The 16963-nt window shown below is 64.4% G+C and overlaps 1 protein-coding gene across 1 annotated transcript; it reads right to left on the bottom strand.

Annotated features, from left to right (window-relative positions):
- Window positions 1-1168: 1168 nt before the first annotated feature.
- On the bottom strand, window positions 1169-16623 carry GPC2 (glypican 2). The gene is made up of 10 exons (XM_050933662.1): window positions 16566-16623; window positions 14499-14657; window positions 10604-10914; window positions 8874-8954; window positions 8182-8347; window positions 7830-7960; window positions 7506-7646; window positions 2911-3047; window positions 2510-2685; window positions 1169-2223 (listed from the first exon to the last, which is right to left on the bottom strand). The coding sequence occupies exons 2-10, from the start codon at window positions 14605-14607 to the stop codon at window positions 1973-1975; spliced, it is 1503 nt and encodes a 500-aa protein (XP_050789619.1). The 5' UTR covers window positions 14608-14657; window positions 16566-16623; the 3' UTR covers window positions 1169-1972.
- Window positions 16624-16963: the final 340 nt, after the last annotated feature.

Below are 16963 nucleotides of genomic sequence, written 5' to 3'. Positions count from 1 at the left end.
CCCGCAGGGACCCGCCCCGGGGAGTCACCCCCCCGCAGGGACACGGGGGGCGGGGCTGCTCCTCGCGTGACCCCTCCGCACCTCACGGCCGTTGCACGGTCCGTTGGCGGGGGGAGGGGCAGGGCGCGCGCGCTGAGAGTCAGGGAAGGGGAGTCACGTGGGGTGGAGCCTCGCGCCCCCTTCCCCCGCCTGGCGCGCGACACTCCAACGGCCGAGCTCTCCTCAGCCGCGGGCCCAGCGCGGGAAACGCTCCGGCCACGCCCCCCACGAGGAGCCGGCGCGCCAACACTGCGCAGGCGCAGCACCCAGGCCCATTCCGTCCCAGCGGCCTAGCCCCGCCTCCTCCTGCCGGCCACGCCCATCCCGGCCCGGCCCCTGAGCGGACACCACGCCCCCGCGCTCGTGGGAGAAGCCCCGCCTCTCCAGCCAGCCGTGCCCCAAGAAGCCCCACCCCTTCCCCGGCTCCTCCCCCTTGCAGTCTAGACCCCGCCCCTGCTGGGGGGTTCTCTCATATAAGCCCCACCCCTTCCCCTGGCTCCTCCCCCTTCCAACTTAGACCCCGCCCCTCCTGTAGTTGTCAGATAAGCTCCACCCCTTCCCCTGGCTCCGCCCCCTTGCAGCCTAGACCCCGCCCTGCCGTTCTGTCATATAAGCCCCACCCCTTTCCTCTCTCCTTGCAGCCCTAGACCCCGCCCCTCATTCTGATCTCTGATAAGCCCCACCCCTTCCCCTGGCTCCTCCCCCTTGCAGCCTAGACCCCGCCCTGCTGTTGTCATATAAGCCCCGCCCCTTCCCCCTCTCTTTGCAGCCCTAGACCCCGCCCCTCATTTAGTTCTCTGATAAGCCCCACCCCTTCCCCCTCCCCTTGCAGCCCTAGACCCCGCCCCTCATTCTGATCTGATAAGCCCCACCCCTTCCCCTGGCTCCTCCCCCTTGCAGCCTAGACCCCACCCACACAGAGTTCTAAATCAGAGAAGCCCCACCCCTTCCCTGACTGCTTTCCTCCTCCCCCGCCCCCCAGAGGCAGCTGCCTTCCAGTGCTGGGCAAGGGCCCCCCCCTTATCCTGCCTCCACGCCCCACCCTAAAGGGGCCACGTCCCAGTGGTGGGTCCCCCTGGGAACAGGCCCTTGCGCCCCACCCCAGAGTAAGATGCTACCAGAATGAGGGTCAATAAATTAAATGTTTTATTATGTGATTTAAAAAAAAAAAAAAAGACACAAAACCCAACACGGGGAAAGTTGTCCAAACTCATTAAAAAAAGGTTCGTTCCCTAAAAAAGCCAGAGCGGCATCTACTGTACATTGTGCTACAAAACCCCTTGTGCCAGGCCAGGGAACGCTGCCCCCCTGCCACAGGGGAGTGCCTGGCTACCCAGGCCCTGCCCCCCTCCCCACGGGGGTGCTGTGGGGAGCAGGGCAGGAGCTCACGCCCCACTCGCAGCCCTGCTGTAGGGTGGATACCGGGGGGGGTGAGCGAGACCGAGACCGGCTGGGGCTGCTCAGAGCTGGGACCCCGGGGCAGGGGGAGCTGGGGGAGAAAATGTGTGTTCTGGAAAGAGAGTAGGAAACAAATCAGTCCTGCCCCCGCTGCCCACCCTATAAAAAATTAACCTGGCTGTTGCCTCATTAAAAAAGACCTCCCCAAATAAATACACCCTGTAAAAAAAACAACGTAAAAAAATAAAAGCTCTGTGTGGGGCCCCCCACCCCCGGTACATTCATCCATGCTCGGCCTGGGGCCTAACTAATGTAGCCCTCCACTCCCCTTGGCAATTCCCCCTGGGGGGCTCGATAAATCTCACCTCCTAGCCCCCTTAAACCCTCCCCTCCATCCCTCCTCTCCTAATTCTACTTCCCATTTCGCTCTCCACCCCCCTCGATCCCCAGGCTGGTGGGGGAGTCCCTGGAAGATGCCAATCCCCCCAGCTGCACCCCGAGTGAGCGATCCCCCTACATTCGTGGCACCTGGGAGTTACCGCCCCAGCAGGGGCAGCGCCAGGGCGGGGAGCAGGAGGAGGGGGAGGGCAGCACCCCCCCGGGAGGCGGCATGGCTGCTGCTGCCCCCCACACGGTGATTCTGCCTGGAGCCCTTGCCCGGCCGGTCCTTGCGGGATGAACGGGAGTCGGGGGGGCGGGACCCCGAATGGCTGCTGCCGCCACCCCCTCCAGCCGGCCAGTCCTCGCTGTACTGCTCACCCCCTCCCGAGCCACTGCCGTCCTCATCTGCAACCAGAGCAAAGGGGTGGGGGGTGTTAGCGATACAGGGGGCCCCCTCTAGCCATGCCTCCTGAGGGCGCTGCAAGAGCCTGGAGTGGGTGTTTGTGGGCAACACATGGGGATCAGCCCCCCCAAACCCTGGACCCCAGGAGAACAGGTGACGAGGCACTTGCCGCCCGGGTCCCACCCCCATCACCCTTCTGAGAGGGGGGCCAGGAGCAGACCCCATCAGGGAAGGCCCCAGCAGTCCCCCCAGCCCCCAGGGGGGCCTGCACCCACCCCCCAGACTCACAGGTGTCCTGGAAGTCAAGGTCCCGGCCCCCGTAGGCCCCCTGCAGGCGGCTGGTGGCCACCCGCAGCTGGAGGATGTGCTGGCGGGTGAGCAGGTCGGGCCGCCCGATGTCCACCTCCACCTCCGGGTTATTGATCTGATTCACCAGCCCGTCCCCTGTCACGTCCGGGAGGTACCTGGGGAGAGGGGATCAGAGACAGCGCCACTCCCAGCCGGGGGGAGCTCACGGCTACTGCAGCCGAGCCTCTCCCGGTGTGTGTGGGGGGGGGACACTCCCAGCACCCCAAGCCCCGGCCTCTCCGAGAAGGGAGCACTGTGGAGCAGGGGTGCTGGGTGTGGGGGAAGCTCCCCCAGTCCCCCCTCATTTTGCCCAGCCGAGCCTTCCCCGGGCACCCCCTCACCTGCCCCGGGCCTGCCCGTTCCAGCACTTGTCCTCGTCTGTCACGTCAGCCGCCACCTTCCCGTCGCTGCAGAGCGTGTGGGGCAGGGTGACCCAGAACCCCCGCATCAGCCGCAGCTTCTCCTTCACATCCGTCACCTGGGGAGAGGGGGCGGTGGGTGGGATCAGCGCTCATGGGCCAGGGAGGCGGGGTGGGGCTGTGGGTGCAATGGGGGGCTTCTGTAATATGCCTACGAAGCCTGTGCATCCCTGTTCCCCTCCGCGTGGGTGTGAAACGGTGAAGTCTGCTCTTGGGGTGAGTGCTGGTGACCCCATCTCAAAGGAGGACCCCCCCCCAGAGGTGACAGGACCCCCCCAGAGGACGGAGACTGTCCCCCACCTCTCGACAGGCCTGGCCACAGCCCCGAAGCCCACGATACCAGTCAGCTCTGTGTTTTGGGGAACCGGGGCGCATGAGGGCCACCCCCACGCAGGCCTCTGCTTGACCCAAGGCGACCAGAGAGAAGGCTTCAGTGAAGGGTGGTGGGGGACACACCTCGACCCCTCCTGACAAGGGTGACAAGATTAAGCCATCTCCATTTGCATACAGAATGGGAGCAGAGGCGATGCCCCAGGCTCATCTGCATGAAGGATGGGCCAGGGATTAGCATAGGAACGAACGGAGAAGAGAGACCCGGACTGCACGGCATCCTGGGAATCCCTGCTCCAGATGCTAATGGACCTTCACCTGCCCCACACAGCCCGGCAGGTATCGGACCGATTCTAGCGACGAACCCTCGGCAGGTATCGGACCGATTCTAACCGGCAGGTATCGGACCGATTCTAGCGACGAACCCTCGGCAGGTATCGGACCGATTCTAACCGGCAGGTATCGGACCGATTCTAGCGACGAGCCCTCGGCAGGTATCGGACCGATTCTAATCAGCAGGTATCGATCCGATTCTAGCGACGAACCCTCGGCAGGTATCGGACCGATTCTAACCGGCAGGTATCGGACCGATTCTAGCGACGAGCCCTCGGCAGGTATCGGACCGATTCTAATCAGCAGGTATCGATCCGATTCTAGCGACGAACCCTCGGCAGGTATCGGACCGATTCTAGCGACGAACCCTCGGCAGGTATCGGACTGATTCTAACCAGCAGGTATCGATCCGATTCTAGCGACGAGCCCTCGGCAGGTATCGGACCGATTCTAACCGGCAGGTATCGGACCGATTCTAGCGACGAGCCCTCGGCAGGTATCGGACCGATTCTAGCGACGAACCCTCGGCAGGTATCGGACCGATTCTAACCGGCAGGTATCGATCCGATTCTAGCGACGAACCCTCGGCAGGTATCGGACCGATTCTAACCGGCAGGTATCGATCCGATTCTAGCGACGAACCCTCGGCAGGTATCGGACCGATTCTAACCGGCAGGTATCGGACCGATTCTAACCGGCAGGTATCGGACCGATTCTAGCGATGAACCCTCGGCAGGTATCGGACCGATTCTAACCAGCAGGTATCGGACCGATTCTAGCGACGAACCCTCGGCAGGTATCGGACCGATTCTAACCGGCAGGTATCGGACCGATTCTAGCGACGAGCCCTCGGCAGGTATCGGACCGATTCTAGCGATGAACCCTCGGCAGGTATCGGACCGATTCTAACCAGCAGGTATCGGACCAATTCTAGCGATGAACCCTCGGCAGGTATCGGACCGATTCTAGCGACGAACCCTCGGCAGGTATCGGACCGATTCTAACCAGCAGGTATCGGACCGATTCTAGCGACGAACCCTCGGCAGGTATCGGACCGATTCTAACCGGCAGGTATCGGACCGATTCTAGCGACGAGCCCTTGGCAGGTATCGGACCGATTCTAACCGGCAGGTATCGGACCGATTCTAGCGACGAGCCCTCGGCAGGTATCGGACCGATTCTAGCGATGAACCCTCGGCAGGTATCGGACCGATTCTAGCGATGAACCCTCGGCAGGTATCGGACCGATTCTAACCGGCAGGTATCGGACCGATTCTAGCGACGAACCCTCGGCAGGTATCGGACTGATTCTAACCGGCAGGTATCGATCCGATTCTAGCGACGAACCCTCGGCAGGTATCGGACCGATTCTAGCGACGAACCCTCGGCAGGTATCGGACCGATTCTAACCGGCAGGTATCGGACCGATTCTAGCGACGAACCCTCGGCAGGTATCGGACCGATTCTAACCGGCAGGTATCGGACCGATTCTAGCGACGAACCCTCGGCAGGTATCGGACCGATTCTAGCGACGAACCCTCGGCAGGTATCGGACCGATTCTAACCGGCAGGTATCGGACCGATTCTAGCGACAAGCCCTCGGCAGGTATCGGACCGATTCTAACCGGCAGGTATCGGACCGATTCTAGCGACGAACCCTCGGCAGGTATCGGACCGATTCTAACCGGCAGGTATCGGACCGATTCTAGCGACGAACCCTCGGCAGGTATCGGACCGATTCTAGCGACGAACCCTCGGCAGGTATCGGACCGATTCTAACCGGCAGGTATCGGACCGATTCTAGCGACGAACCCTCGGCAGGTATCGGACCGATTCTAACCGGCAGGTATCGGACCGATTCTAGCGACGAACCCTCGGCAGGTATCGGACCGATTCTAACCGGCAGGTATCGGACCGATTCTAGCGACGAACCCTCGGCAGGTATCGGACCGATTCTAGCGACGAACCCTCGGCAGGTATCGGACCGATTCTAACCGGCAGGTATCGGACCGATTCTAGCGACGAGCCCTCGGCAGGTATCGGACCGATTCTAACCGGCAGGTATCGGACCGATTCTAGCGACGAACCCTCGGCAGGTATCGGACCGATTCTAACCGGCAGGTATCGGACCGATTCTAGCGACGAACCCTCGGCAGGTATCGGACCGATTCTAGCGACGAACCCTCGGCAGGTATCGGACCGATTCTAACCGGCAGGTATCGGACCGATTCTAGCGACGAACCCTCGGCAGGTATCGGACCGATTCTAGCGACGAACCCTCGGCAGGTATCGGACCGATTCTAACCGGCAGGTATCGGACCGATTCTAGCGACGAACCCTCGGCAGGTATCGGACCGATTCTAACCGGCAGGTATCGGACCGATTCTAGCGACGAACCCTCGGCAGGTATCGGACCGATTCTAACCGGCAGGTATCGATCCGATTCTAGCGACGAACCCTCGGCAGGTATCGGACCGATTCTAACCGGCAGGTATCGGACCGATTCTAGCGACGAACCCTCGGCAGGTATCGGACCGATTCTAACCGGCAGGTATCGGACCGATTCTAGCGACGAACCCTCGGCAGGTATCGGACCGATTCTAACCGGCAGGTATCGGACCGATTCTAGCGACGAACCCTCGGCAGGTATCGGACCGATTCTAACCGGCAGGTATCGGACCGATTCTAGCGACGAACCCTCGGCAGGTATCGGACCGATTCTAGCGACGAACCCTCGGCAGGTATCGGACCGATTCTAACCGGCAGGTATCGGACCGATTCTAGCGACGAACCCTCGGCAGGTATCGGACCGATTCTAGCGACGAACCCTCGGCAGGTATCGGACCGATTCTAGCGACGAACCCTCGGCAGGTATCGGACCGATTCTAACCGGCAGGTATCGGACCGATTCTAGCGACGAGCCCTCGGCAGGTATCGGACCGATTCTAACCGGCAGGTATCGATCCGATTCTAGCGACGAACCCTCGGCAGGTATCGGACCGATTCTAACCGGCAGGTATCGGACCGATTCTAGCGACGAGCCCTCGGCAGGTATCGGACCGATTCTAGCGACGAACCCTCAGCTGATTCCTAAATACTGAAGCAGCCTAGTTGCATGATGAGCTCCTCGGAAGAACCCACCACCCACAGCCAAGAGCGATTAGCTCCTCTCGTCCAGCCGAAAGAAAACCCTGGAGCCATCAGCCCACCCCTAAGCAAATCGAGTGTTCTGCCCTGAACCACTGTCCTTTCTCTACAAACCCCCTACCTGTGCCCAAGCCAGGACCCAAACTCTGCAGCCGTTCCACCGGGGCTTCACCTTCTCCTGACTGATCGGGCTGGGGCTCTGCTGGTCTCCTGCCCTGGACCCTGAGCTCCCACCAGCACCTGGGACCCCTGACCAGATCAGGCCTCACGGAGTCGGGGAGATCCCCCACTTTTCTTTTCTGCCTGAGGGATTAGCCTTTCATAACGTCTGTTACGCTGGGGTAAGCTCCATTACCACTGTTATTCAATAAGTAACTTGTACGGTGGAGCTGGTTGCATCTCTCTGTGGCTGAACTTTTCAGCTTCCCCCCATCACTCTGCAGCGACGCTCCTGGTACCTAAGCGAAAGAGCCCTGCAGCGCCCCACATCCTGTGGGGTTTGCTCACCAAGTCCGGGGTTACTGCCGGTGCAGTTGTGATGTGAGAGGGGGGATAAGGAGGTGCTGAATCTGAGACACATAAGGGGGGCAGCTTCAAAGTGGTGCTTGACCCGGTCTGCTCAGACTTGCTGTGTGTGGGGTGTGTGAGGGGCACCCCTCCTGGGCGGCTGGCTCAGTGGGGCAGAGGGCGCCGCAGGGGGTCCGTACCAGTCGGTCCAGGTTGGTCCCCGCAGCCGTGGTGGGTTTCTCCTCGGGCGGGTAGGTGCGGAAGCGACGCTTGGTCTCATCCCGGGCGGCACGGCGGGATCGGGCAGGCGCTGGGCGAGGGGTCCCGCAGCCCTGAAACACCTGGGGGGGGGGGGTCAGGGGGAGAGATGAGGGGGAGGGGCCAGCTCAGGGCCAGCCAGACCCCTGCCCCCAGTGCCGCGAGCTTCCCCCCAGCAGTGCCCCCACCCCCAGCGTTGTGAGCTTCCCCCCAGCAGTGCCCCCAACCGCCGCCGTGAGCTCCCTCCGGCAGCGCGAGCCCCCGACCTTGGCCGAGGTCTGCACCCCGTTCTCCTGCAGGTACATGATTCCCTCCGAGATCTTCACCCCGATAGAGTCGGCCGCCAGCTCCACGTTGAAGGACCCCTCCAGCCGCTCAGCCACCTGGATCAGAGCATCTAGGGGGGCGGGGAGGCTGGTTACACCATGGACAGCCCCCCCGAGAGATCCCCTGTGGGGCTCACAGCCCCCGGCCAGTGCCAGTCCCATGGCAGGCCCACACAAGCCGGTAGTGGAGGCAAAGCCCAGGCGGGGAGATCCCCGAGGAGACTCCTCCACACCACCTTCCCCCCCTTGCCCCATGCCCCCCCCATCTCCCCGCAGCGGCCTGGGGTCTCACCGAGGAAGCGGTTCCACTCGGGGTCCAGCTCGGCCGGGCGGGCCAGGCAGCCCTTCATGACGTTGAGGCAGAAGGCATTGCAGGGCTTGAGAGCCGGGGTCCCACGGCACAGGGGGCAGGAGGACATGCGCATGGCGGCCCGCAGGCACTCCCCACTGGGGGGCAGCTGGGGGGACACAGGGGTCAGAGAAGGCACCCCCCCAACACACTGCCCTGGGGGGACACGGGAGGCAGAGCGGGGACCCTCCCCCTCCATACACTGCCCTGGGAGGACATGGGGGGCAGAGAGGGGACCCCTCAATACACTGCCCTGGGGGTCACGGGGGGCAGAGAGGGGACCCCCTCCCGTTGGCAGTCCCTGCTGGGGTCCCCAGTTGTGTCGATGGGGGAGCCCCAAGCAGCCCTTCAGGCTTTGTGGGGTGGGAGAGAAAAATCTAGGGGGGTCCCCAGGCTCTGGGTCGACTCCAAAGGGCAGCCAGAGGGACACAGAGATGCCTCCTCCAGCGTCCCTCCCCCGCCCCATCATGGCTCCCCCCTGCATCCCTACCCCTCTGCCCCCTACCCCACAGTCCCCTGCCGCCCCATGCCACCCCCAGCATCCCACTGCATCTCTACCCCTCTGCCCTCCCCACCTCCTACTCCACAGGCCCCTGCCCCCCACAGCCCCTTTGCTCCCCCCCCAACACACTTACCTTGGAGGCCTTGGAGACCACATCACGCCCAGTGGCCAGTCCCTGCACGAAGACCCGAGCAGCCACGAACGCCCGCGTCACCTGGGGGGGGGGTGGGAGAGGTGAGGGGACATCCCCAGCCCCCCAGAGACCCTCCCAGCCCAGAACCCCCTCGCCAAACCCCAGGGCCCCCAGCAACCCCGGCCCTGGCCACATCCCAGAGCCCCCAGCCCCGAGCCCCCGGCCCTGGCCACACCCCAGGGCCCCCAGCCTGGCTTGGGGAGCTGAGAGAGGATGCCAGGGTCTCCCCCGGCTCAGCCCCACATGCCACAGGGGGCAGCGCTGGGCCCAGCCCGGGGGGTAAGGGGGGCGCCGCAGGGGGGCAGCGCTGGGCCCAGCCCGGGGGGGAAGGGGGGCGCCGCAGGGGGGCAGCGCTGGGCCCAGCCCGGGGGGGAAGGGGGGCGCCGCAGGGGGCAGCGCTGGGCCCAGCCCCGGGGGAGGGGGGGCGCCGCAGGGGGGCAGCGCTGGGCCCAGCCCGGGGGGGAAGGGGGGCGCCGCAGGGGGGCAGCGCCGCAGGGGGGCAGCGCTGGGCCCAGCCCGGGGGAGGGGGGCTCCGCAGGGGGGCAGCGCTGGGCCCAGCCCGGGGGGGAAGGGGGGCGCCGCAGGGGGGCAGCGCTGGGCCCAGCCCGGGGGGGAAGGGGGGCGCCGCAGGGGGCAGCGCTGGGCCCAGCCCGGGGGGGAAGGGGGGCGCCGCAGGGGGGCAGCGCTGGGCCCAGCCCGGGGGGGAAGGGGGGCGCCGCAGGGGGGCAGCGCTGGGCCCAGCCCGGGGGGGAAGGGGGGCGCCGCAGGGAGGCAGCGCTGGGCCCAGCCCGGGGGGGAAGGGGGGCGCCGCAGGGGGGCAGCGCTGGGCCCAGCCCGGGGGGGAAGGGGGGCGCCGCAGGGAGGCAGCGCTGGGCCCAGCCCGGGGGGGAAGGGGGGCGCCGCAGGGGGGCAGCGCCGCAGGGGGGCAGCGCTGGGCCCAGCCCGGGGGAGGGGGGCTCCGCAGGAGGGCAGCGCTGGGCCCAGCCCGGGGGAGGGGGGCTCCGCAGGAGGGCAGCGCTGGGCCCAGCCCGGGGGGGAAGGGGGGCGCCGCAGGGGGGCAGCGCCGCAGGGGGGCAGCGCTGGGCCCAGCCCGGGGGAGGGGGGCTCCGCAGGAGGGCAGCGCTGGGCCCAGCCCGGGGGAGGGGGGCTCCGCAGGGGGGCAGCGCTGGGCCCAGCCCGGGGGGGAAGGGGGGCGCCGCAGGGGGGCAGCGCTGGGCCCAGCCCGGGGGGGAAGGGGGGCGCCGCAGGGGGCAGCGCTGGGCCCAGCCCGGGGGGGAAGGGGGGCGCCGCAGGGGGGCAGCGCTGGGCCCAGCCCGGGGGGGAAGGGGGGCGCCGCAGGGGGGCAGTGCTGGGCCCAGCCCGGGGGGGAAGGGGGGCGCCGCAGGGGGGCAGCGCTGGGCCCAGCCCGGGGGGGAAGGGGGGCGCCGCAGGGAGGCAGCGCTGGGCCCAGCCCCGGGGGAGGGGGGCTCCGCAGGAGGGCAGCGCTGGGCCCAGCCCGGGGGGGAAGGGGGGCTCCGCAGGAGGGCAGCGCTGGGCCCAGCCCGGGGGAGGGGGGCGCCGCAGGGGGGCAGCGCTGGGCCCAGCCCCGGGGGGGGGGCGCCACAGGAGGGCAGCGCCGCAGGGGGGCAGCGCCGGGCCCAGCCCCGGGGGGGGGGGCAGCCGAGTCTCACCTGCAGACGCAGCTTGCGGGGCACGTCGCCGAAGGGCCGCAGCGCCTCCCCCTGGCGCGCCACGCACTCCAGGTACTCGGGGGGGAACTGGTACTGCGGGTTGAGCAGCGGCAGCATCCGCTCCAGCAGGCGGGCCCAGAACTCGCCCAGCGCCTCGTCCAGGCTCAGCCGGGCGCCCTGCTGGTGGCGCCGCAGCTCGGCGAAGAGCCCCTGGAAGAGCCGGGCGTTCTGGGCGTACAGGCGGCCGTAGGTCTGCGTGAACATGGCCTGCAGCCCCCGCTCGGCCGCCGCCAGCAGCTCCCGGAAAAACTCTGCACCGGGGGGGAAACCCCCATGAGATGCCAAGGCAGATTGAGGGGACCCTCAGCCCCTGACCCCGGGACATGCCTCCTGCTCCCTACCCCCATCGCGGTGGTGGTCGGTGAGTTAGAGCAGGGGGGCTGGGAGCCAGGACTCCTGGGTTCTCTTCCTGGCCCTGGGAGGGGAGTGGGGACTGGGAGCCAGGACGCCTGGGTTCTCTCCCCGGCTCTGGGAGGGGAGTGGGGGCTGGTGGGTGAGAGCAGGGGGGTCTGGGAGCCAGGACTCCTGGGTTCTCTCATAGACTCATAGACTCTAGGACTGGAAGGGACCTCGAGAGGTCATCGAGTCCAGTCCCCTGCCCTCATGGCAGGACCAAATACTGTCTAGACCATCCCTAATAGACATTTATCTAACCTACTCTTAAATATCTCCAGAGATGGAGATTCCACAACTTCCGTAGGCAATCTATTCCAGTGTTTAACTACCCTGACAGTTAGGAACTTTTTCCTAATGTCCAACCTAAATCTCCCTTGCTGCAGTTTAAGCCCATTGCTTCTTGTTCTATCATTGGAGGCTAAGGTGAACAAGTTTTCTCCCTCCTCCTGATGACACCCTTTTAGATACCTGAAAACTGCTATCATGTCCCCTCTCAGTCTTCTCTTTTCCAAACTAAACAAACCCAATTCCTTCAGCCTTCCTTCATAGGTCATGTTCTCTAGACCTTTAATCATTCTTGTTGCTCTTCTCTGGGCCCTCTCCAATTTCTCCACATCTTTCTTGAAATGCGGTGCCCAGAACTGGATACAATACTCCAGTTGAGGCCTAGCCAGCGCAGAGTAAAGCGGAAGAATGACTTCTCGTGTCTTGTTTACAACACACCTGTTAATGAATCCCAGAATCACGTTTGCTTTTTTTGCAACAGTATCACACTGTTGACTCATATTAAGCTTGTGGTCCACTATGACCCCTAGATCTCTTTCTGCCATACTCCTTCCTAGACAGTCTCTTCCCATTCTGTATGTGTGAAACTGATTGTTCCTTCCTAAGTGGAGCACTTTGCATTTATCTTTATTGAACTTCATCCTGTTTACCTCAGACCATTTCTCCAATTTGTCCAGATCATTTTGAATTTTGACCCTGTCCTCCAAAGCAGTTGCAATCCCTCCCAGTTTGGTATCGTCCGCAAACTTAATAAGCGTACTTTCTATGCCAACATCTAAATCATTGATGAAGATATTGAACAGAACCGGTCCCAAAACAGACCCCTGCAGAACCCCACTTGTTATAGCTTTCCAGCAGGATTGGGAGCCATTAATAACTACTCTCTGAGTACGGTTATCCAGCCAGTTATGCACCCACCTTATAGTAGCCCCATCTAAATTGTACTTTCCTAGCTTATCTATAAGAATATCATGCGAGACTGTATCAAATGCCTTACTAAAGTCTAGGTATATCACATCCACCGCTTCTCCCTTATCCACAAGGCTCGTTATCCTATCAAAGAATGCTATCAGATTAGTTTGACACGATTTGTTCTTTACAAATCCATGCTGGCTATTCCCTATCACCTTACCACCTTCCAAGTGTTTGCAGATGATTTCTTTGATTACCTGCTCCATTATCTTCCCTGGCACAGAAGTTAAACTAACTGGTCTGTAGTTTCCTGGGTTGTTTTTATTTCCCTTTTTATAGATGGGCACTATATTTGCCCCCTTCCAGTCTTCTGGAATCTCCCCCGTCTCCCATGATTTCCCAAAGATAATAGCTAGAGGCTCAGATACCTCTTCCATTAACTCCTTGAGTATTCTAGGATGCATTTCATCAGGCCCTGGTGACTTGCAGGCATCTAACTTTTCTAAGTGATTTTTTACTTGCTCTTTCCTTATTTTCTCTTCTAAACCTACCCTCTCCCCGTAAGCATTCACTATACTAGACATTCCTTCAGACTTCTCAGTGAAGACCGAAACAAAGAAGTCATTAAGCATCTCTGCCATTTCCAAGTCTCCCGTTACTGTTTCCTCCTCCTCACTGAGCAGTGGGCTTACCCTGTCCTTGGTCTTCCTCTTGCTTCTAATGTATTGATAAAAAGTCTTCTTGTTTCCCTTTATTCCCATAGCTAGTTTGAGTTCATTTTGTGCCTTTGCTTTTCTAATCTTGCCTCTGCATTCCTGTGTTATTTGCCTATATTCATCCTTCGTGATCTGACCTAGTTTCCATTTTTTATATGACACCTTTTTATTTTGTAGGAAACGCAAGATCTCAAGGGTAAGCCAAGGTGGTCTTTTGCCACATTTTCTATCTTTCCTAACCATCGGAATAACTTGCTTTTGGGCCCTTAATAGCGTCCCTTTGAAAAACTGCCAACTTTCCTCAGTTGTTTTTCCCCTCAGTCTTAATTCCGGCTCCCGGCTCTGGGAGGGGAGTGGAGGCTGGTGGGTGAGAGCAGGGGGTGCTGGGAGCCAGGACTCCTGGGTTCTCCCCCCCAGCTCTGGGAGGGGAGTAGGGGCTGCTGGGTGAGAGCAGGGGGGGCTGGGAGCCAGGACTCCTGGGTTCTCCCCCCCAGCTCTGGGAGGGGAGTAGGGGCTGCTGGGTGAGAGCAGGGGGGGGGCTGGGAGCCAGGACTCCTGGGTTCTCTCTCTGGCTCTGGGAGGAGAGTGGGGGCTGGTGGGTCAGAGCAGGGGGGCTGGGAGCCAGAACTCCTGGGTTCTCTCCCGAGTGGGGGCTGGTGGGTCAGAGCGGGCGGGGGGGGGGCTGGGAGCCAGAACTCCTGGGTTCTCTCCCGAGTGGGGGCTGGTGGGTCAGAGCGGGGGGCTGGGAGCCAGGATGCCTGGGTTCTCTCCCTGGCTCTGGGAGGGGAGTGGGGGCTGGTGGGTTAGTGCAGGGGGGGCTGGGAGCCAGGACGCCTGGGTTCTCTCCCTGGCTCTGGGAGGGGAGTGGGGGCTGGTGGGTTAGAGCAGGGAGGGCTGGGAGCCAGGACTCCTGGGTTCTCTCCCCGGCTCTGGGAGGGGAGTGGGGGCTGGTGGGTCAGAGTGGGGAGGGCTGGGAGCCAGGACTCCTGGGTTCTCTCCCCGGCTCTGGGAGGGGAGTGGGGGCTGGTGGGTCAGAGTGGGGAGGGCTGGGAGCCAGGACTCCTGGGTTCTCTCCCCGGCTCTGGGAGGGGAGTGGGGGCTGGTGGGTCAGAGTGGGGAGGGCTGGGAGCCAGGACTCCTGGGTTCTCTCCCCGGCTCTGGGAGGGGAGTGGGGGCTGGTGGGTCAGAGTGGGGGGCTGGAAGCCAAGACGCCTGGGTTCTCTCCCCGGCTCTGGGAGGGGAGTAGGGGCTGGTGGGTCACAGCAGGGGGGTGGGAGCCAGGACGCCTGGGTTCTCTCCCCAGCTCTGGGAGGGGAGTAGGGGCTGGTGGGTCAGAGCACGGGGGGGCTGGAAGCCAGGACTCCTGGGTTCTCTCCGCGGCTCTGGGAGGGGAGTAGGGGCTGGCGGGTCAGAGCAGGGGGGGGCTGGAAGCCAGGACTCCTGGGTTCTCTCCGCGGCTCTGGGAGGGGAGTGGGGGCTGGTGGGTCACAGCAGGGGTGTGGGAGCCAGGACGCCTGGGTTCTCACCCTCGAAGCGGCGGTGGCGCGAGGCCAGGGTGCTGGACAGGAAGCTGGCCCCGTCCTCCACCAGGGCGCGGAAGTCCCGGTTGCTCTGCAGGCTGAGCTGCTCCTCCATCTCGCTGGAGCAGCAGGTGTAATCCTGGGGACAGATCCGCAGGTGCTCACCTGAGGGGGGGCAGAGACAGATGCCACCATTCAGTGCCTGGCCGTGGGGTGCCCTCACTCCACCCATCCCCACAGAAGGGGGGGAAGGGGCAGTACACAGAGTCTGTCTCCCCGCCATGCTCAGACAGCTAGAGCTGTCCACAGTTTCCCCCCACACACACCATCTGGTCCCCACACCCAGGGAGCAGGCCTTGTGGGGGGCTGAGGATTGGGGGGGGGAGGAACCAGTGTCAGATGCTTGGGGGTGCAGGGGGCAATTGGGAAGGGAGGATTTAGCTCATATGGGGGCTAGAGGCTCATCCCCCCCACGGACCTGCCGTACAGGGGCTGCTGCCCCTCCAGCTGAGGGTGTTCAGTCCCTGGCTGGAGGGGGAATTGGGGCAGGATGGAGGGTGTCCCCTGACATGAGCCGGGGGGCACAGGGGGAGCAGAGAAGGCGGTGCGGTGGGGAGCAGGTCCCATGTGGAGTGCATTAGGGAAGATGCAGGGGGACCCAGGGGCAGGGGGCACATGCGGTGAACTGGCTGCAGGGCAGGGGGTTGCAATGGGGATGGTGCAGGGGGTAGATACTGGGGGGACCCCAGGGGTGCTATGGGGGGTCCCATGCACAGGACAGGAGGTTGAAATGGGGATGTTGCAGGGGATAGGTACAGGGGGACCCCAGGAGGTGGATTGGCTGCAGGGTGGAGGATGCAGTGAGGAAGGCACAGCCAGGGACCTGGGGAGGCTGCTGGAAGGGCCACAGGGAGGGTGCAGTGGCTGCAGAGCAATGAAGAAGGGATGGGGAGATCCCAGGGAGGCTGCTGGGGGTACCCCAGAGGGTGCTGACTGCAGAGGGGGCCTCAAGGGGGTCCATTGACTGCGCTGGTTGCAGGGGGCTCCGGGGAGCGCGGGGGGCAGTGCATTAGGACTCTGGGGGGTACATTGGGGCCACAGGGGGATGCACTGGGTGCAGGGGGGCTACAGGGGGATGCACTAGGGCCACAGGGGTATCTGGGGGGGCACAGCAGGCCAAGAGGGGGTACACTGGGTGCAGGCGGACTCTGGGGGGTGCACTGGGTACAGGGGGGCCACAGGGGGGTGCACTGGGTACAGGGGGGCACACTGGGTACAGGGGGGCTCCAGAGGGCTCCAGGGATGCAGGTAGCTCTAGAGGGCTTGGGAGGGTGCATTGGGCTCGAATGAGGGTGCACTGGGTGCAGGGGGGCCACAAGGAGGTTCAGGAGGCTCCAGTGATGCACTGGGTGCAGGGGGGACGCAGGGGTGCAGTGGGGCTCCAGGGGGGCAGGAGGCTCCAGGGGGGCAGAGGAGCTCCAGGGGGGCAGGGGGGCTCTGGGGGTGCACTGGGTGCAAGGGGGCCGCAGGGGGTGCATTGGGACTCCAGGAGAGCAGGGGGCTCTGGGGGTGCAGGGGAACTCCAGGGGTGCACTAGGTGCAAGGGAGCTCCGGGGGTGCACTGGGTGCAAAGGGGGCCGCGGGGGGTGCATTGGGGCTCCAGGGGGGCAGGGGGCTCCGGGGGGGCAGGGGGGCTCCAGGGGTGCACTGGGTGCAAGGGGGCTCCGGGGGTGCACTGGGTGCAAGGGGTCCGCGGGGGGTGCATTAGGGGGACAGGGGGCTCCGGGGGTGCAGGGGAGCTCCAGGGGGGCCGCGGGGGGCATTGGGGCTCCAGGGGGGGCAGGGGGCTCCGGGGGTGCAGGGGAACTCCAGGGGTGCACTAGGTGCAAGGGGGCTCCGGGGGTGCACTAGGTGCAAAGGGGGCCGCGGGGGGTGCATTGGGGCTCCAGGGGGGCAGGGGAGCTCCAGGGGGCCGCGGGGGTGCACTGGGGCTCCAGGGGGGCAGGGGAGCTCCAGGGGTGCACTGGGTGCAATGGGGCTCCGGGGGGGCGCATTGGCTGCAGGGCCCCTTACCCGAGATGAGCGCGGGGGGCACCGCGCCCGGCCCCAGCCCCCGCGCCCCCAGCGCCCGTCGCGCCTCGGCGCAGCCCCGCGCCCCCGCGGCCGCCCCCGACCCCGGCCCGGTCGCCCCGAGCAGGAGCAGCAGCAGCAGTGGCGCGGCCCTGCGAGGCGGCGGCGGCCCCATGGCGCGAGGTGAAAGGCCTCGCGGGTGGGGGAAGAGCGGCCCGGCCCGGGGAGGGCGGCGCGCGGCGGCGGCGAGGCGGCCCGACCCGGAGAAAAACGGAGCCGCCGCGTCCCGCGCCGAGCCCGGACCCGAACCCGCACCCGGCGCAGGCAGCCGCCGAAACAATGGGAGCGCGAGCGGCCGGGGCGTCCGCGGGGCCCTAGCGCCGCCCGCCGCAAGACAATGG

The sequence above is a fragment of the Gopherus flavomarginatus genome, chromosome 23, assembly GCF_025201925.1.
Source record: "Gopherus flavomarginatus isolate rGopFla2 chromosome 23, rGopFla2.mat.asm, whole genome shotgun sequence".
NCBI classification, from domain to species: Eukaryota; Metazoa; Chordata; order Testudines; family Testudinidae; genus Gopherus; species Gopherus flavomarginatus.
The sequence above is the reverse complement of the archived record's forward strand: the minus strand, read 5'-3'. Positions and strand labels throughout refer to the sequence as shown.